At 43.7% G+C, this 21,591-nt stretch overlaps 1 protein-coding gene across 19 annotated transcripts in view; it reads right to left on the bottom strand.

Moving 5' to 3' along the window:
• ZNF618 (zinc finger protein 618) overlaps nt 1-8,372 on the bottom strand; it is a 325,329-nt gene extending 316,957 nt beyond the window's left edge. For 9 of the 19 annotated variants that reach the window (XM_073314148.2, XM_073314153.2, XM_073314157.2 and 6 more), the window contains exon 1: nt 7,612-8,370. In XM_073314148.2, coding sequence (XP_073170249.1) covers nt 7,612-7,674 — 63 coding nt within the window. In that variant the 5' untranslated portion in view covers nt 7,675-8,370. Of the gene's footprint in view, nt 1-7,611 lie in introns of all 19 variants that reach the window. The other 10 variants (XM_073314149.2, XM_073314150.2, XM_073314160.2 and 7 more) reach the window with 4 other exon arrangements.
• Nucleotides 8,373-21,591: the final 13,219 nt, after the last annotated feature.

Below are 21,591 nucleotides of genomic sequence, written 5' to 3'. Positions count from 1 at the left end.
CCTTATGATTGTATTTCACAGGTCTGCAGCACGTGCCCAGTGCTATCACTACCCACCCCACTTCAGAAATAGTCCCTTTTCCCCCACATTCCAACCCTTGTAAAAGGCACTGACTGGGTGTCCTCCTTTAGTCCTTCCTCAAGAGCTCCTTTATGAACCTGCCAGTCAAAGATGCCAGAAAAACATTACACATCGTGCACGTGTCCAGGGAAGGTGGTATCTCATCTGACTCACCTAAATACCGAAATACAGTACTACAGGCTCACTCCAGGCTTCCTTAGATAACAGACTGGGAGAGGGATGGTCTCCTTCCTTTTCCCCCCATAGAAAAGCAGCTATTGTCCTGGATTGCTCAGTCCTGGAACAAAATGAGCAGCCCACAGAAGTTCCCCACCAAGTCATATAACCCCATTACTTACATCGGTCTTATTTTATCCACAGTTTCTCAATTATTTCCCAGTGTTGAACAACTCCATTATCTGAACATAAAATCTTAAATCCTTTTTGACTCCCTTACTTCCTACTGTAACTTTATTCCACTCATGTTCTTATCAATGCCTCGACTAGGTAGATGTAAGTCATCTGTACCCTGCTTAGAAAAGGCATAATCAAAACCTTTACCATGCAACTCATGCAAACTGGCTGCTTCTATTGTCTTTGTCTCCCCTCTACTTGTGTTATGGCTGAAAAATGCAACGCCCATCTGATTGGCTAAAGGGGCAGGGAATCAGTTTCCCCATCAATGGAAGGAACAAGGATAGCTTATTCCAAAAGGGTTATCACTCACATACTGTACATGATAAACAGCCTCATTCATTTCTATTCCCTTACCCCAACAAATCAATGTTTGTTAGTACAAAGTCAACACATCCAGATGTACTTTCCATACTAGTTAACCACTAAATTGGATTCACATAGTACAAAATAATCAAGAGACACTCAAGAAACAAATCTAAAACAAAAAGGAGGCAGATGATTAGCAATTAATCCATAAAATATTAAAAATCAGAAACTTCTTCCCAAAAATGCAGTATGATTGAACCAGTTCACTATGGACATATTCAGTAGTACAATAATTTAAAAATATTGTACTACTGAATATAACATTAAGATTAGTTTCAATTACTCAGAATTTTAAGAAACGTAAAAGATAATACCTCATACTAGCCAGAACTTCACATGATTAAAAAACCACCCCAAGCCCATCAGATGACATTCATAACAAATATTATTCATTCTCTCATCCTCCTCCATTGCCCAAATTTCCATCTTTTTATGATAATTTTTATGTCTTTACTAAAGGCCTGACCTACGGTCACTCTCACAGAGGCTCATTAAATTAAATATGACTTTATGTGTGAATAACTACACATCCGTAAGTTACTAATTACAGGACCAGACCTTTAGATTTTAAGATCCTTGGTGCAGGTATCATGTTTTGTTCTTTTCAGGTCCCAGCACACTTTGCATTATAGAATCACAGATTCATAGAAATGTAGAGCTGGAATGGACCTCAAGAGGTCATCTAATCCAGCCCCTGTACTAAGGCAGCACCAAGTAAACCTAGACCACCCAGCAGGTGTTTGTCTATTCTGTTTCTAAAAACCTCTAGTGATAGGGATTCCATGCCTCCCTTGGAAACCTATTCCAATGCTTAACTATCCCTATCATTAGAAACTTTTTCCTAATATCTAACCTAAATCTCCTTTGCCGCAGATTAAGCCCATTACTTCTTGTCCTACCTTCAGTGGACATCGAGAACAATTGATCACTGTCTTCTTTATAACAGCCCTTAACATATTTGAAGATGTATCAATTACCCCATCACTCATCTTTTCTCAAGGCTAAACATGCCAAGTTTTTTTAACCTCTCCTCATGAGTCAGGTTTTCTAAACCTTTTATAATTTTCTTGCTCTCCTCTGGACTCTCTCCAGTTAATCCACATCTTTCCTAAAGTATGATACCCAGAACTGGACACAGTACTCCAGCTGAGGCCTGATCAGCACTGGCACATATTCAATTTCTGATCCACTATAATCCCCAGATCCTTTTCAGCAGTATTACTGCCTAGCCACTTATTCCCCATTTTGTATTTGTACATTTAATTTTTCCTTCCTAAGTGCACTATTTTGCATTTGTATTTATTGAATTTCATCTTGTTGATTTCAGACCAATTCTCCAATTTGTCAAAGTCATTTTGAATTCTAACCCTATTAAAGTCTGACATTTTTAAATCAGCAGGTCTGGATAATTTGCATCCAAGAGTTTTAAAAGAACTGGATTTTATTTTCAATAACTCTTGGCACTCGGGGGAAGTTCCAAAAGACTGGAAGAAAATTAATGTGGTGCCAATATTTAAAAAGGGTAAGCAGTATGACCCAGGTAATTACAGGCCTGCCACTCTGACAGTGATCCCAGGCAAGATAATGGAGTGGCTGATATGGGACTTGATTAATAAAGAATTAAAAGAGGGTAATATACTTAATAACAATCAACATAGGTTTATGGAAAATAGATTCTGTCAATCTAACTTGGTATTTTTTATGAGTCTTACAAGTTTGGTTGATAAAGATAATAGTGTTGATGTAATACTCTTAGGCTTTTATAAGGCATTTGAATTGGTACCACATGACAGTTTGATTAAAAAACTAGAAAGATATAAAATTAACATGGCACACATTAAATGGATTAAAATCAGGCTAGCTGATAGTCTCAAATAGAATTATAAACAGGTAACCATAATCGAACGGATGTGTTTCCAGATGATTGCCACAGGGATTGGTTCTTGACCCTACGCTATTTTGAATTTTTATCAATGACCTCGAAGTAAACAAACCCAACACTGATAAAGTTCTCAAATGACATAAAATTTGAGCGACTGGTAAATAACAATGAGGACAGATCACTGAGCCAGAGAGATCTGGATTGCTTGATAAACTGGGCACAAGCAAACAACGTGTGTTCTAATACAGGTAAATGTAAATATGTACATCTAGGAACAAAGAATGTAGGCCATACTGGCAGGAACTCTATCCTGGGAAGCAGTGGCTCTATAAAAAATGATTGGGGGTGGGTTGTTTTGGTTTTGGGGGTTTTTTTCAGGGAGGGGGGGAGGAGAGGGAGGGTCTGGGGGTGGATAATCTGCTGAACCTGAGTTCCCAGTGCAACACTGTGGCCAAAAGGGCTAATGCAATCCTTGGATGCATCAACAGGGGAATCTCAGGCAGGAGTAGAGATGTTATTTTACCCTGTATTTGGCACTGGTGCGACCACTGCTGGAATACTGCATCCAGTTCTACTGCTCACAATTCAAAAAGGATATTGATAAATTGTAGAGGATTCAGAGAAGATCAACAAGAATGATTAAAGGATTAGAAAACATGCCTCATATTAATAGACTCAAAGAGCTCAGTCTAGTTAGTTTAATAACAAGCAGGATACACGGTGACTTGATTACAGTCTATAAGTACCTACATGGGGAACAAATATTTAATAATGGGCTCTTCACTCTGGAACAGAAAGGTGTAACACAATTCTGGACGTTGAAGCTAGACAAATTCAGACTTGAAAAAAAGGCATAAATTTGTAACAGTGATAGTAATTAATCATGGAACAATCTACCATGGATAGTGGTGGATTCTCCATCACTGACAATATTTAAATCAAGAGATTGGGTGTTCTTCTAAAGATCTGTTCTAGGAATTATTTCTGAGGAAGTTCTGTGGTCTGTCATATACAGGAGGCCAAATCAGATGATCACAATGGTCCTTTCTGGCCACAGAATCTATGAATCTGAGTAGTCTCACTGAAGCCAACAGGAATATTTGCATACATAAAGTTAAACACATGCATAAATATCTGCAGGATTGGGGCCTATGCAATCACCCTATCTTAAAAATATGCACACACTATTCCAGTTGAATCCAAGAGGATCTATATGTATTAATATAATGGCAGTATTGAGTCCTATGCACCATATGAGGGAATTATGGTTACTGCGAGAACCCTTACTTTGGAATTTATTGACATTTGAGGATTGAAAGGCCCAGTCCTGCAAACCCCTCTATGTGCACAGCTTCCAATGACTTCAGTGAGCATTCTACATGCCGAGGACTTCTAGAACTGAGTCCAAAGACTGTACCCTAAATAATACAAAAACTTACATTAAGTTAAAAAAAAGGAAAATCTTTTTAGAACACTGGTTTCTATTGATTTCTCTGACACACTTGCATAATCCAAAATTTAATTACACGTCAACACAGCAGTGAAACTACACCTACATAACCAAATATATTAGGAAAATATTATGTATTTAAATGATTCTATAATACTGGAAATAATGTAATAATTAAATTTCATACTGTGCTTATGCAAAAATTATTTATCATTTAACACGCCATTATTTTATTTATGTTTGTCCCCCTGACTGAGGACTAGGTTCCTGGAAAATTTCCACTTCCAAAGTACAGTCTTTCTGTAATTTATGCTACAAAAATTAGGTTTTGAAATCTATTTACAGCAGTTTCTTTTCTTTTCCACTGTCACATAACTCAAAAATAGGCAAACAAATTTTGCTCAACTTTCCAGAAAAAAAGTTCCCTTTGAAATTTCAGCCGAGAAGGTTTTCTCCAGAATGTAAGAGCATATGCAAAATAGGTTAAGGTTGAGAATTCTAGTATAACCTAAACTATAGCCTTCACCACCAGCAAAAGATACAATGGAAGCCATTGTTTAAAGGAAACCGATACGCACACAGTTAAAGGTTGTAAAGGTTACAGTACACACACCTACAGTACAACGGCATCCCCGCAACTTGCAATCTAGTGCTATTGCATTTTCAATCTCTGCAGAGGAAATGGGTTACACATATTTTAAATATCTATATGCATTAGCAGTTTAGTACATGTAGAGATCAAAAATATAGGACTTGAAGTTTCAAGTCCTATATTTTTGATCATTATAAACTTCTAAGACATAAATGTAAAACACAAGGCAACAGAACCTCTTATGTACTGTAACTGAATATATGCCACTATTCATAATCAAAATAATGTAGCGATCCATTTATTACATCCCCGGCCTAAAATACACCAATCATCAGGGCTTCTCCCAAGATTTTAGGGTGAGGATGTGGGGCTCGGCAGAGCAGGGGGGAAAAAAATAGAAGCGTCAAAAAAATCTCCTCTTGGAAAAAAGAATTAAATTCATGAATCTTCAAAAATATTTTGGAATACTCTTAGACTTAAGCTGAAGTTATAGTGTGCAGTTCAATTAAAAAAATTCTTGCAGGATATGAGTTTGGAAAAGCTACCACCTTTAAGGCTTTTGAATGAAACCATGAACAAAATATTGACAAGGATTGTTTAATCCAATTTAATGCACTGTGTATAATTTCTACCACATGACACTCCAGTCTGTTTGTGACACTATTTGTTAATGACTACGGTACTTTAGTCTATACCTGCTGAAAAAAATTCAGGAAGAGGGTGTGTCTTTTTTCTGGAGATAAATGCAAAAGTAAAAATATAAAGTTGTATTTCTGAATATTTTCTCCTCCACCCAACACTTTTCCTGCTTTACAAGTCTTTCCATCAACTCAATAAATGAGAACAGGGTGAAAAATAGATCCTTCTCCCTGCATTTATCAGAAAGTCCAGACTTTAATTTCAAGTGAATATCAAGTAACAGTGAAACAATCAGAGCACCAAACACATTTTAGGGGGTTAAATTCAAATTTGAAAATTCATTTCAGAAAAATTCATTCCAGATTGAAATTTAATTTAAGGGGGGGGGCTAAATTTAAGTTATTGGAGTGTGGAAGCACAAGTTGCAGAAACTTGTGTTCAAAATTCAAAAATGTTCTTTTCAAATTAAATGCTGCAGCTGTGGAGCCAGCCATCTTGCTATTTTGTCCCCATTTTAGAGAGGAGGCTGTGTCAAGGTTGGTGAGACTCAAATGTTGACCTGATCTTCCACACTCTCTTTTGTAATGCAAAGGCCATGTATATCATTTCTATGTGCTTTTATTGAAACAATGAAAGCTTCAGTGCTCTTTTGTTGTTTATTTTTAAAAGATCAATACCAACAACCCAGTATTCAAGGGCAACCCTACAATAACAAACCAGTGTGTGTAGTCCACTACTTGCAGGCAACCTTATGATAACAAAATGTGTGCACAACACTATGAAAACATTAATTACGGAAAGGTTTCAATCTCAAACTCCAGAAGGATTTATAAACAGAGAAGTGAAAAGGATTTTTAAAATTATGGAAAATATCATGGCAGCGCCCTTTTTAGCTACTTTAGTTTTATTAAAAATTACAATATTCAAATCTACAGTTAATTTTGCTCATAATAATGTTAATTATGCAAATTTCTATTATCAAAGCAGATTTTACAATAAACCTATGTAATACTACATTTATATGATCCACAGTATCTGAAATAGTTTCAGTATATGTGTAAAAAACCTACTATGGAAATTTTTTATCTTTACAAAAGAAGAAGTAGGAAATTAAATGACTGGAAACTATGTTTTAATTATACCAGGACAAACCATCAGAAAAACCAAGAAATTCAAAACCAAAACTGATATTCTACTCTTAATTTTGCTTTCCCTCCTGTTTTTCTGATCTGTGTGTAGAACCTTATTGTTTAAAAGCATTTTTGCATGAAATCCAAAATCACCAAAAAAAAAAAAAAAAAAAATTTGGGTGTGTCCACAGAAAAATTTCTATTTTTTTTTTAATTTCTTCCTTATTTAAGACAACTAACTTTAAATATTACAAAACACCAAAATCAACCGTGCCACACTATCAGAGCAAGTTCAAAATTACAATGAAGCACAATTCATAATTGCTTCATAACAGCAATTCTCCTACTTTCCCCAAAGTAATATTTTATTGCAGTTGATTGATATATGCTTGTCTAAAACTTAAATTAGATTCATTCTCAAGCAGTCGCGGTTTCACACTAATATTTTCTTCCAAAACAGGAAAAAACCTGAATTCGTCCAAATTCCAGCTTAATTTTCATTTACATATTAACAGGGCTTTGCTTCAAAAAACACAAAATTTGTTCCTACGAGCCCAGCCCACCCAACCAGCGGGCCTGCGGGCAGGCAAAACGTTCTGCCCTCAAATCCCCGGCAAATTCTTGCCATTCAAACTTTTTAAAAAATAAGAAATAGCAAATATTTCCTCTTTTTTCAATTTTAATTTCTTTTTTATTTACGAAATAGTCTCCCCTAGGTGGCGCCGTTTTAATGGAAAAAAAAAAAAAACACGACCGTTTGGAGGAAAAATTAGAGAGAAAAAAAAGAAGAAAAAAAGCAAAGCCCCGAGAACGAGAAAGGGCCTAAAAGCGGGGAGCCGGGGGCCGAGCGGGGAGCGGGGGCCGGGCCGGGGCCGGGGCCGGCGGGGCCCCGCTCGGGGCGCCTCGCGGGCCGTTGCGCTGGCGGTCCGAGCTGACATGGCCGCTCGGCGCCGCTTTGTTCCCGGCGCCGGCCAGGGCCGGGCGGCGGGCAGAGCCGGGCACCCCGCGCCGAGCCCCGCGGCCGCCCGCGCCCAGCGGCCGTCCCCCCGGGGCCGCCCGCGCCGGCCGCCCTTACCTGCTCTCCCGGCGGCGCCGCCGCCGCCGCCGGCTCCGGGGCGCCGCTGTCCGGCTGGCTCATCGGGCTCGGGCGGGCGGGAGCCCCGCTGCTCCCGGGCCTGCGATCCGCGGCGCGCTTCACAATGCCGCCGCCGCCGCCGCCGCCTTTCCGCCCTGCGGGGCCGGGAGGGACGCGAGCGGGGGCGATGCCCGCGGCGCGGGTGGGCGGCTCGCCGGGCTGCTGCAGCCCCCCTTCCCCCGGGGCGCGGGCCGCCGCCGCCGCCGCCGCCGCCTTCAGCGAGGGCGCTGCTGCGGGCAGGGCGAGTCCCGGTGCGGAGCCCGCGCGGCCGCCATCACAGCCGCTCTGGGGGCAGCTCCAGCCTCAGCGCACTCAGATCAAGCAGCAGCAGCAGGAGCAGGGGGCTGAGTCTGGCCGAGCTGAGCGCTGCAGGACCCGCGGCGCTGCCCTCTCCGCCCCTCCATGCCCAGCCCAGGACGCCGCCGCCGCAGCCTGCCGCGCTAGGGCCCCTGGCGCTGCCCCGGGCTTGGCACCCTCAGCCCCGGGGCGGCTCGCTGCTGCCCATGCCACGTTCGGGAAGATCCGCTCCAACTTCGCCAGGCGCTGGACTGTGAGCCCAGCCTCAGGGCCCGGCCTCAGGGGGCCCCCACGCAGCAGCGGGCTCTCGGGGCTGGCACTTTCCGAAATTCAGAGGATTATTTTTCGGTGGGAGGAAGGCAGCGGTGGGTTCCTCTGAGCTCCGGGAAACAAATAAATAAATAATTAAAAACCAGGGACTACTTTTTTGAAAACCACAGAAAGCAGCAATTTCCCCAGGAGCCTCCCAGCAGTGTTGCTGGTAGGGATTTGGTGCCCTTTGCCAACCTCCTCCAAGCAGGATGGAGAGAGGACCTGAAATTGGCATGTGCCAAAAGAAACGTGGGACAGTGCAGGACTGGCAGCTAATCATATGTGGGCTCCCAACCTTAAGGCCAGAAATGTGGGTGTGCCTCTGAAAAAGTGTCATCTTTGGGCTCTGCTCTTCCCTGGGAACCACAGCCCTCTGTCACATTCATTTCCAGGGTTCATGGAGGGCAGCTCCAGGGGGAAGCCTGTTGTTCTCTCCCCTGCTCAATTTGGAATGTAACTCTCTTCAGGTCTGATTATCAGGGGCCTCAATTTGCAGAACTTGGGAGTTCTACCTGAATATTTATGGAAATAATTTATTATCTCCTTTCATAATCATCCCCAAATCCAGATTCTAATGGTGGAATTCGAAAAGCAACTTTAAAACTACCTGTTGTGTGAGAAATCTGAGGGGCAGGGCATTTAAAAAGTAAGTTTGAACAACTTTTTATAATGTCTTCATGAAGCAGAGTTCACCACCCCCAAGAAGCTTCTGGGTGGTGTCTGCAGGCCCTTTGCCATTCCCTTCTGTCTTGTGGGACTTCTCAAGTGAGAGCTCTTGGGGAAGAATATAAGTAGTACATAACTTCCCTTGAAGACAGGTTTCAGAGTAGCAGCCGTGTTAGTCTGTATTCGCAAAAAGAAAAGGAGTACTTGTGGCACCTTAGAGACTAACCAATTTATTTGAGCATGAGCTTTCGTGAGCTACAGCTCACTTCATCGGATGCATTATGCTCAAATAAATTGGTTAGTCTCTAAGGTGCCACAAGTACTCCTTTTCTTTTTCCTTTGAAGAGTGGCACACCTGAGGTGACCAGTGAATAATGCAGCTGCCCCTCCCCCTCCATGAGCTTAATCAGTATAAATTATGGAAAGATTTAAAGTAAAAGTTGCAGCTGCATTTCTGTTTAAAGCCACATTTTGCATTTTCTCACAATCTACACAAAATGCCCCCAGACAATATCAAAATATGAAATATTATTCATTTTGGAACTAAAGAGTCAAACAATGCTGGTAACCCACTTATAGATCTCCAACCCAGCATGGTCCTGGTGCAGTCTCCTCAGCTCCAATCTTGAACTTCAGCACTAGCTCCTCTCCAAAACTCATATGGAGCAGACAGGCAAAATGGCAGTTATTTACATCTAGGGTTAGGGTTAAGAGAGAGTTCTCCCCACCACTTAACTACTCCAGCCCCTGTGCACAGCAGAAGCTTTGTTGGCAGGCTGACATAACAGTATCTGTACAGGAATTTATGTCGCTGGGGGTGGGGTGAATTGACATAAATTATGCTGACACAACTTGTAATGTAGACATAGCTTAATTTGGTAGCTGAGGTAAGCTCTTACTTCTTATTAGCGAGACAAAGGTAGTATCTTTTGTTGGACCAGCTTCTGTTGGTGAAAGAGACAAGGTTTCAGATTTACACAGAGCTGTTCTTCAGGTCTGTGAAAGGTACTCAAGAGGTCACAGCTAAATAAAAAGTGGAACAGATTGTTTAGCATAAGTAGTTAACACATATTGTAAGAGATGATTCAAGGTGAAGTGACCAGTTAGCACCTCTGTAGTCACAGGACAAAAAAGGTAGATTAGAGGGGACTGGGAGGTGTAAGGTGGAGGTATAAAGGATTCATTTCTGGAAGGAGTTGGGCCTCTCACCTGTAAACTGACCAAGGAGGTCAGACTGAGGGGCTCACAGAGTCTGAACATGGGGGTCACTGTAGCTATGCTGGTGCTCTAGGCTAACCAGAATAGACTATACTTGAGCCTTCATTTCTCTGTTCTAACTTAAGGACTTTCAGATGCTGTGTGCCAGGTGACTAATAAATGGTTACTTTGTTTTAAAAAAATATTGGTGTAAATACTCACTGAGAGCATTGCAACCTTGTCAAGGTTCCTCCCCCACTCTGAACTCTAGGGTACAGATGTGGGGACCTGCATGAAAAACCTCCTAAGCTTATCTTTACCAGCTTAGGTCAAAACTTCCCCAAGGTACAAAATATTCCACCCGTTGTCCTTGGACTGGCCGCTACCACCACCAAACTAATACTGGTTACTGGGGAAGAGCTGTTTGGACGCGTCCTTCCCCCCAAAATACTTCCCAAAACCTTGCACCCCACTTCCTGGACAAGGTTTGGTAAAAAGCCTCACCAATTTGCCTAGGTGACTACAGACCCAGACCCTTGGATCTTAAGAACAATGAACAATCCTCCCAACACTTGCACCCCCCCTTTCCTGGGAAATGTTGGATAAAAAGCCTCACCAATTTGCATAGGTGACCACAGACCCAAACCCTTGGATCTGAGAACAATGAAAAAGCATTCAGTTTTTTACAAGAAGACTTTTAATAAAAAATAGAAGTAAATAGAAATAAAGAAATCCCCCCTGTAAAATCAGGATGGTAGATATCTTACAGGGTAATTAGATTCAAAAACATAGAGAACCCCTCTAGGCAAAACCTTAAGTTACAAAAAAGATACACAGACAGAAATAGTTATTCTATTCAGCACAATTCTTTTCTCAGCCATTTAAAGAAATCATAATCTAACACATACCTAGCTAGATTACTTACTAAAAGTTCTAAGACTCCATTCCTGGTCTATCCCCGGCAAAGACCAGCATACAGACAGACTCAGACCCTTTGTTTCTCTCCCTCCTCCCAGCTTTTGAAAGTATCTTGTCTCCTCATTGGTCATTTTGGTCAGGTGCCAGCGAGGTTACCTTTAGCTTCTTAACCCTTTACAGGTGAGAGGAGCTTTCCCCTGGCCAGGAGGGATTTCAAAGGGGTTTACCCTTCCCTTTATATTTATGACAAACCTTAAGGGCTATAGGACAAGCCTCCTGCAGAAGTCTGGCTTGGGTATATATACTGCAGGAAGCCACAGAGAAAGATGGGAAGTGGTGCTGAAGGCCCAGTCTTTGGAGGCCATGGGCGCAGGGGTGCTGGAGGTGCAGCAGCATCCCCTGGCTTGAAGTAGTAATAACAACCAAATAAATGGTTTCCGTTTTCAGCATCTCCACTATAAAAATTGTTCCTGTACCCTGCACAAGTGTGAAACTGTGGGTCTTTGGGGCCCAGCACAGAAGAAATTGATTACAGTCTGGGACATAGACCAGACCCTGTGACTCCATGACAGCTACTTAGTCACGCTGCCTTTCAAAAAGGCTACACCAGGGTTAGTCAAGAGGCGGACAGTGGGCCAAATCCGGACTGCCAAACACTTTTGAACAGACGGTGAAATCTTTTTATTTAGTTATTATCATTGTTATTTTCTCTGGAGTCTGGACCTTGACTATACCTTGACCAAGAAATTTGGTCCTTGACAAAAAAATAATGGATTACCCCGGGCTCGGCCAAATCTATGTATTTGACTATGTTGTTTGTATAACAGGGCTCCTTCTGCATACCCATCTCTGCAAAATACTGTAAGACACACAGATACATGATGGAATTTCTGTGTAATGAATTTGTGTAGTGAATGAGGCAGGGGGCTGTCGAAAGAGAAAGAATGGTCCTGCAACCTAGGAGAATTGGTCTCTATCCTGTCTCTGCAACAGACTTCTTTTGTGATGACAAACCAGTCCTCTTTCTTCTAATGTGTATTTTTTTATCTTTTCCTCAGTATTGTTTTCTATATTGTGTGGAAGCTGTTTACTTTCTTTTCTTCTCTGTCTGCCTCTTTCTTTCCTATGTTGTGTTTACTCCTTCTTTCCTCTGTACTTTGCAGTCCTCTTCTGCCGTTCCATTCTTCCTTATTCTCAAACTCTCTGTATTCTCCACACCTTTGTCTCCTCTTTGCCTTCCCTTCCAAAATCACGCACATACACTCTTTCTGGCTTCCCACTCACATGCTCTGCTGTCTCTCCTGGAAAGAATCATCACGTACAGAGGCTACCCCAAACTCCACTCGTAAGTTCTCTCCCCACTTCCCAACTCCACTTTGAGGTCTTCTCACTCTTCATCCCCCTCCTCTACAACATACCAAATGCCCCTTATTTTGAGTGATCATTCATTTTACTCCCAATTCCATATATTTGGTGTCCCCTCACGTGTATTATTGGAAACTATTTATACCTGAAATAATCATGAACCTGAAGTTATTGAGTCATTTACCCTACGGGAAAGATCTCATGGCATTTAAAGTCTCCTGCATGAATAATTGGTGTTCCTCATATTGAGTCTTTGTCACATACTCAAATAAATTGGTTAGTCTCTAAGGTGCCACAAGTACTCCTTTTCTTTTTGCGAATACAAACTAACACGGCTGTTACTCTGAAACCTGTCACATACTGTGTTCCACATTTGGGCCTGGCAGGCTGAAAGGTATGGCCCCGGTCCTGGTTTCCCCTTCTCCATCCAGTCCCCACAGGCTCACTCTGTCTCTCTCTCTCCCCCACAGCCCTCCTCAGGCTGCATCGCTTTGTTCCCCCCCTATACACGTTGCCCTTAAGCTCCCCCTGCAGTCCTATTCTCAGACTCATTGTCTCTCTCTCCCCAACCCTTCTCAGTGCTTTGTCTTCCACAACCCTGCCCCCTCAGGTACTCTCTCTCATCTGCCTCTTAGGGTATGTCTGCACTGCAATCTAAAGTGTGATTGCAGCTCAGGTGGACATACCCACACTAGCTTTATCCACACTAGCACTGCTAAAATAGCGGTATAGATGCAGCAGCACCGGCTTCAGGATGAGTGGTGTCAGGGCGCCGGGAATCCGGATACGCACTCACATTGCTAGCCCACATGCCACCATATCTACTCCGCTTTTTTAGCTGTGCTTGTACAGGCATGTCTCCCCAAGCTGCAATCACCTTGGACTGCAGCATAGACCTACCCTCAGAGCTCTCCTCCTCTTCGCATCCCCTGTGTGGTCTGAAGGAGGAAGCATCTTAGCCAGTTTTGCTCGTTCTCCCCTCTCGGGCATGCCACCTGCAGTATAGCTGGAGCAAACCGTCAGGAACTGTGGTTGTCATGGAACCACAGAATGGAGGAAAGGAGGGAAGTAGATGGGGATAAAGCCCCCACCATCTCTGATAGTGGCCAGGCCTTGCAGGGAAGGGGTGCTGAGCTCTAATGGCAGAGCCATGGGCTCAGGGGAAGTAGCATTTCCAAATGCCTTCCCTAAATCACAGTCCTAGTCAAGCTCCCCCTGCTGGACACTCACCAGGCTCATGTGTTTGGGTCCTGTCTTGCTGGGATTGTGTGTGCTTACCTTGGTCTAGGGCAGCAGTTCTCAAACTGTGAGTCAGGACCCCAGTGTGGGTCGGAACCCCATTTTAATGGGGTCACCAGAGCTGCTGTTAGACTTGCTGGGGGCCGAGCCCCACTGCCTGGGGCCGAAGCCAAAGCCTAAGGGTTTCAGCCCTGGGTGGCAGCGCTCAGGTTACAGGCCCGCCCACCTGGGAAGAAGCCCTTGGGCTTCTGCTTTGACCCCCCCTCCTGGGGTCATGTAGTAATTTTTGTTGTCAGAAGGGGGTCGCGGTGCAATGAAGTTTGAGAACCCCTGGTCTAGGGATAGGCTTTAGCACTGTCTCTTTTTTCTTGACCTCTCTGGCACACTTCCTGGGCATAGATCCTCAGTCTGTTACCGCTTACAGAAATGGGATCTTGTGGCCCAGCTGCCGTATGCTCCCAAAGCTGCTCCTGACTTGCTATCTCCCCACACACAATAGCCCAGCTGCTTATTAAGCACACCCTTTCCCAGATCCTGTCTGAAATCTATTCTTCTCAGGCAGAAGTACTGGGCTCTTTAAGCCAGTTTTATTGGAGTTTGTTTTGGTTTTGAACAGGTATTTTTACACACATCTTTTTTGCATTGATTCAAGGAATCTAAGGGAAAAATCCTGCTCCTGTTAATGTCAATGGCAAAACTCCCACTGACTTTAACAGTGCAGGGTTAGGGCCTTCATGCAATAAAGCTAAAGTGGAGTGAAAATTCTCTGTCCCTTTAGGTGTGTACTGCAAAACTTAGCCTTCCATACCTCCCTCTAAAGCACTATTTGGTTGATGCTTACTATTGGTGTATGTTTTTTTTTTGAAAATTCAGCATATGCCCTTTGCTATTTTGTTTAACAAACATAACATTTTTCCCATGAGAAACATACAGCCTTAGCTATAAACATACTTACCTCTTGTAAATAGCTGGTGTTTAGCTCCCATGTTAATAGTTAATATTAGTATCAATAAAGTATCTACATTTATAGATTTCCCTGTACTGGCCCATGGAACCCTATTTCCAAAGAATACCACACTGCAAAAAATTTGTTGAGAAGCTAAGAAGATTGATTTTCCTCTTGTTACATGAACTGAAGATTGGATCAAAGATATTATAAAATACAAATTTGTGTTCTTTAATGTCTTTCATACAGATTTTATTCAAAATGCTTTAAAAAACAGATAATAAAATTGCAGAGTTAAATAATATAACAAGGAGACAGGGAAATTACAAGAAAAGTTAAACGAGGAAAGATGTTTTTCAGATGAGATTAGAAATGAAGTAGAAACTCAAAAGGCAGGAGCTATAGAAAAGACTCTTTCACCCACAGCATCAAGTGGCGGTGGAGGTGGAGAAAGGAGGTGAGTGCTAGGTTAATGGATGGGAAAAGGAGAAACCCAGCCTATGAGATAGGCTGGTGGAAGTCCAAGAAAGGTTTGAAAAAAAGGAGTGGCATTCTGGCCAGACCTTACAGACAATGAATACAAATATTATGTCTGAGACAAGGAGTCAGATAGAGGAGATGGAGATATTCTTAGGGATGCTTATTACCAAAATGAAGTTCTTCTGTTCTTCTCGTTAGAAGGAGTAGAGACAAGGCTACAAGATTTTTTGGTCAAAACACACAGAGAGAGTGGAGAGGATGGAACCATTATGTTTGTGCTAGAAAGAGGAACCACCAACATGGACAATTTAGTTCTGTTGTCAGAGAGGGTTCCACTGTGTACTTCTTGAGGGGACTGCACAGGGGCCCTAGAGTCATGGATAGCACTGTTCATGCAGGTGGTGGAAGTTCCACCAGACTCCTTTTTTATCACAACTGTAATTCTTCATACGAGGGTGCCCTCCCGGATCACAGAAATGTAGAGTCTCTGTCCACATTCCTGAAGTCAAAGTTGGTAGAGCAGTGGGTGTAGAGAAGAAATCTGGTGGAGTTCAGGAAGTCTCAGACTCCAAGGCCTCTGTGAAGTTTTCCATGGCTCACTTGTAAAAAAAAAGTGGCCAGATATGGAGCAATTTTCAAGCAAAGGACATGCCAGTCTCTTTACATTTATGTAAAATAAGGAGTTCTGCTGAGTTTACAACTCTATGTGCTGAAGTCTCCAATTAACTATGAATGCTGTATGTATTGGTAGAAGAAGATGATGTAAATAAAATTTTGTGAAATGCCTTAAACAACTGTTATAAAAGTTGCCGTACATTTTTATGGAATGGGTCTATCTATATCTTTCTTTCTCTGTCTTTGGTCCTTGTATCTTTTTCCTTGAGCACCACTTCCCCCTCTTGACAAAGAATCCAGGTTTGCAGACTAGATTTAACATTCTTCTCCAGCTACTCTGAAAATAGACTGTGTAAAAATAGCACAATCTTCCTCAACAGATTAATTCCATGTGTGTATTCAGAAATCACATCTTACTTTACTGACCAAACCAGGAAACTGTGTTTGCTTATCTGAAAATTACCTTCCATGGAAAAAGCCAGTCCACAAATCCTAGTTTATGGGGGTCAGATCTTCAGCTAGTGTAAATCAGTGTAATTTCTTTTGACTTTAATGGAACTATGCTGATTTACATCAGCTGAGGGTCTTGCCTTGTGTCTCCAACATCTCCAAAGAATTCTGAAGGCCAGCCATTTTTTGTCCACTGAATAATCTGCCGGTCTGATAACCTCCAAAGCTGAAAACCACTTACAGGTCTTTACTGAGTCACTCAGTAGCTTTTCAATGCAGAGCATAAGAACAAAACCTCCTGAATCATGAGGACATTCCCTTTGTTTCATAAACTTAAGCATATTCCATGCTTACATGTCCCTATAAGCTGCCTGTTTCAAAAAAAGGAAACTTTCAGATAAGAAACAAATTTTCCTATTCTACACAACAAACAGGCCTATCGCTCCTAGATAGTGCCCTGAAATAAAGAGGGAAGAGCTAGGAAAGCCAACTGATAATAACAAAACGTTTTATTTAGGATTACCTAAATTACTACAGAATACAACACCCTTCTGTTGAAATCTACATTGACTAGTATTCCACATCCAATTTATAGAATTCTGTAAAATTAAGAACAAAAGACCAAGTTACTGGTTTACAAATCTCTGTGTAGATAATGTAGGATCTCCTGAGTATGATGATGTAGAAAATTTTGCTACACATCAACTTTTTATAAGGTTGCCTGTGTGCAACCTTAATTCTGCTTCCTTGAGCATATGCATTATGTATGCATTTGATAAATTATGGTGATACAGTCTTTAATTACATGATTACATACTATTTTTTCTACAGGACCCCAACTGTCAGTGCAGGGACTGGACTAGATGGCTTCTCAAAGTCCTTTCCAGCCCTACATTTCTATGATTCTTCAATAAACTCATTCAGTGCACAGGCTGGACAATGCTCAGGAAATTAATCATGGTTGAATAGTGAATGAGGCTGTTGTTTATAGGAACCTGCCTCATTTGCTTTAGAAGTTGGAAAATGTATAGACAGTAAGGGACTGTAGGAAGAGAAAACATTAATAGATTGTATGACCAGTAGGGACCATTGTGATCATTTAGTCTGACCTCCTCCATAACACAGGCCATAGGATTTCCCTAAATTAATTCCAGTTTGAATTAGAGAATATCTTTTAGGAAATAGCCAGTATTAATTTTAAAAATTTCCAGTGATAGAAAATCTAGAACAGCTTTTGATAAGTTGTTCCAATGGTTAATTACCATCACTGTTAAAGATTTATGCCTTATCTCCAGTATAAATTTGTCTAGCTTCAACTTCCAGCCCCTGGATCTTGTTATACCTTTATCTGCTAGATTGATGAGCCCTTTATTGTCAAATTTCTGTTTCTCATGTAGGTACTTATGGACTATGATAAAATCACCCCTTAAACTTCTCTTTGATACGATGAATATATTGGACTCCCTGAGTCTTTTCTCTATAAGACATATTTTCCAACCCTTCATTCATTCTTATGGATCATCTCTGAACCCTTTTTAATTTTTCAACATCCTTTTTGAATTAAGGATATCAGAACTGGACACAGTATACCAGCAAGTGTTTGCATCAGTGTCAAATACAGAGGTAATCTGATCTGTCTACTGCCCTGTAATTCCCTGTACATACATCTAAGGATCACACTACCTTTCAGGCCACAGGATCATACTGGGAACTCCTGTTCAGCTGATTATCCACATGACTCCCAAGTCTTTTTCAGGGTCATTGCTTTCCAGGATGGAGTTCCCTATCCTATGTGGCCTGCATTCTTGATTTAAAGATTTGTATCCTGGGTAAATGGGTCTCATGAAAAATGGACCCAAGCTTATTGGCAGGTAGATGAGACATGGGGAAGAGTGTAGTGTGTTCACCCTCTGCAGTGAAGACCAATGGAAAGAAGTCATTGAGCTGGCAGTTTATTCCAAACTAGTGGGCTATGTAATGTGGAGGAACCCACATACCTTGACGAGGTGTGGCAGGCCTGAAGCAGCTTGAGTGCAGTGAGGTGATGAGGGTGCCTTTTCACCCAGGGGGTAAACTCTCTGTAGCAGCAACAGGCAATACTTACAGTGGAAAAAGTCCCCACAACTCAGGGGGCCTCCTCAGTGTTTCCCAGATCAGTTACTCTCTCAAACAGTAGTTCGGCAAATGACTTTCAGGGCAAAATAGGCAATACCTCAAGTAAGGGGAGACAGGGGATTGCCCGCGCTCCCTCAGGCAGGGGAAGACAGTCAGGGGATCACTCCCCTCAGGAAGGGGGAGACAGGCAGGGGGTCGCCCACACTCCCTTGGGGAGGCGGAGAGAGTCAGGAGATCTCCTGAACTCCCCTCAGACAGGCAGAGACAGGAGATTGCCTGCACTCCCTCGGGCAGAGAGAGAAAGGCATGGGGTTGCCCGAATTCCCTCAGACAGGGAGAGACAGTCAGGAGATCTCGCGCACTCCCCTCAGACAGGCAAAGACAGACAGGAGATCAGTCGCACCCCTCGGTAGGGTTGCCAACTGTCTAATCACACAAACCCAAACACCATTGCCCTACCCCTTCTCTAAGGCCCGTCCCGCTCATTCCATCCCCCTCGCCCGCTCACTCTCCCTCACCCTTACTCACTTTCCCTGTGCTGGGGCAGAGGGTTTGGGTGCAGGAAGGGATGCAGGCTCTGGCTGAGGGGTTTGGAGTGTGGGAGGGGGCTTTGGGTTGAGCCTGGGGCAGGGGGTTGGAGTGAAGGAAGGGGTGTGGGGTGCAAGCTCTGGGAGGCAGTTTGTGTGCTGGAGGGAGCTCTGCACTGGGGCAGGAGATTGACTTCTTTTTGACCCCTCGTGGGTCTCTGGCACGGGACACTGTGAGAAGAGAGGTTCTTGCAGCAGATGGAGCACTGGTCTGACCCACTTTGTCCGCTCTCTGGAGGGGCCAGTGGCAGGGGTAGCCAGGTGGGCTGTTTCTGCCTTCAGGCAGGTGATGTGACGCATTGTCCTGCAGCTGAACTGAAATGTGCTGTCAGGCAGCACAGAACAGGGAGCTGGCAGTGGCAGGGGCTTTTGCAAGGAGCCTTCTTAGCACAGCCAGCAGTGCGTCAGTCTCAATCTGGAGGTCCTGTGTTCGTTCCTCAGAGAAGGCAGGCTGATTCTTTTGCCATGGCCCTTCTGGCTGACCATTCCCTGCAGTCAGCTGGAGTGCAGAGGTTCCCCTACTGCACTTTGCCACATGGAGGGCATGGCGGGGGGGGGGGGGTCCCACACATGTGACCAGCATCTGCCAAGCACAACTCCATGGCTTCTCCCTAATGGTCTAGTGGTCAGGAGTCAGCATTTTCACTGCTGTAGCCTGGGTTTGATTCCCAGCCTGGAGCCTGTTTCCATGTGCTGGCCAGGCCTTTCAATTTAGTGTATTCTAAAGTCTTCTTTCTCCTTTTCAAGTGTCTCTTTCTTTTCTCCTTCATTCCCTTTCCCCCGTCCTGCCTTTCAAACTCCAATGTCCTCTGGCCCCGCTCTCAAAGGGCCTTTGACCTGTCCTCTGGCCGCTCTTGGCACTGCCAGCCATCTCACACATGGCCCTAGCTGGTCTCAGGCCCAGGTGCAGAGTCCTCCACTCACCCCCTTCTCCCTGATGGTCTCATGGTCAGGATTTAGCACTCTCACCTCTGTGGCCTGGGTTCAATTCCTGGTCAGGGAAGCTCTTCCTTTGCCACCCCTTTTGAGCCAGGGGAGTGGGCTCCAAATATGGCAAGAAGGGGGAGCAGTTTGTCCTGCAATTAGCCAGGGGACGCACTTCTTTATTTAGTCACACAGGAGCTGCTCTGAGAGGTGAACAGAGGTGAAAAGCCCCCATAACAGAATGATATGGAGCAACCTAGCTGGGCAGAAAAATGTCAAAGAAACCCACCGCAGTACCATTTCACTTCAGAAAGGGGCACTAGACCAAAATGAGGAAGCTAGTGAAATGGAAATGGAAATTGAAAGCAACGGTCGCAAGGATGAAATGCCTGCAAGCTGCAGGGAGACTATTGAAAAAGACCACAATAGAGAGAACCTCAAACTAAATGTATACCCCAAATTTAAAACAAACAACAACAACAACAAAACAGTAAGAGGAGCCAAGAAATGGCCCCCATGGCAAAACTGCAGAGTAAAAGAGGCAGTTAGAGGCAAGAAGGCATCCCTGGAAAACTGGAAGTCAAATTCAAGTGAGGAGAATAGAAAGGAGCATGAACTCTGGCAAGTCAAATGTAAATGGAGCATAAGGCAGGCCAAGAAAGTATTTGAAGAACAACTGGCTAGAGACACCCAAACAAACAGCTGGGCCGCTGGATGATGGAGGTGCTGAAGGAGCACTCAGGGAGGACAAGGGCCTTGTGGAGAAGTTCAGTGACTTCTTTCCATCAGTCTTCACTGCAGAGGGTGTGGGGGAGAGCCCCAGGCCCGAGCCATTCCTTTCATGTGGCAAATCTAAGGAACTGCCTCACACTGAGATGTCAAGAGAGGAGGTTTATGAGAAGAGAGGCTCTTGCAGCAGATGGAGCACTTGTCTGACCCACTTTGTCCGCTCTCTGGAGGGGCCAATGGCAGGGGAGCCAGGTGGGCTGTTTCTGCCTTCAGGCAGGTGATGTGACGCATTGTCCTGCAGCTGAACTGAAGTGAGCTGTCAGGTGGCAGAGAGCATGGAGCTGGCAGTGGCAGGGACTTTTGTGAGGAGCCTTCTTAGCGCAGCGACAATCAGGATGATGTGTGGTCTGTTGGTCTGTAGCTTGTGAATGACTCGTGAGATTAGAGGTATCAGCGGGAATGCATACAGGAGTGATGTGTTCCACTATATGGGGAAGGTATCCTCTAATGATTTGGGTGTTAGACCCACTCTAGAGCAGAAGAGTGGGCACTTGTGGTTTGTTGTTGATGCAAATAGATCTACTGCTGTGTAGCCCCATTTCTGGAATATCATTCTGAGGATACTGTCATGTATTTCCCATTTGTGTTCCTCTGAGAAATGTCTGCTGTGTCGCTTTTCTTTTTGGTGAGGAAATAGTTTGAGTAGAAACCCTTCCCTTCATATTGATTTGGAACTCGTTCCATGGCACCCAAGTGTAGGAGGTGGTCCACTTCCTGTTCTCTGAGGTGCTCGTGAGAGACGTCCCTGAAGAGGGGTGGGGAAGGGGGGAGGGCTGGGTGGTATGGAGAGGAAGGGGATGGCATAACCAGATCTTATGATCTCCAGTACCCATTGGTCTCTTGTTATAGCTGCCCAACCATGGTAAAATGCACATAAGTGGTGGCCGAAAGTTTGGGTAAGAGTGTCCGATCGTGCTATTGTCTAGGGAGGTTATTCAGACCCTCGACGAAGACTTCAAAATTGAGGCTTGTTTGTGGATGGTTGAGAAGACAAGGCCTGATGTTGCAGGGCTCTATGTC

The sequence above is a fragment of the Lepidochelys kempii genome, chromosome 16, assembly GCF_965140285.1.
Source record: "Lepidochelys kempii isolate rLepKem1 chromosome 16, rLepKem1.hap1, whole genome shotgun sequence".
Taxonomy (NCBI): Eukaryota; Metazoa; Chordata; order Testudines; family Cheloniidae; genus Lepidochelys; species Lepidochelys kempii.
The sequence above is the reverse complement of the archived record's forward strand: the minus strand, read 5'-3'. Positions and strand labels throughout refer to the sequence as shown.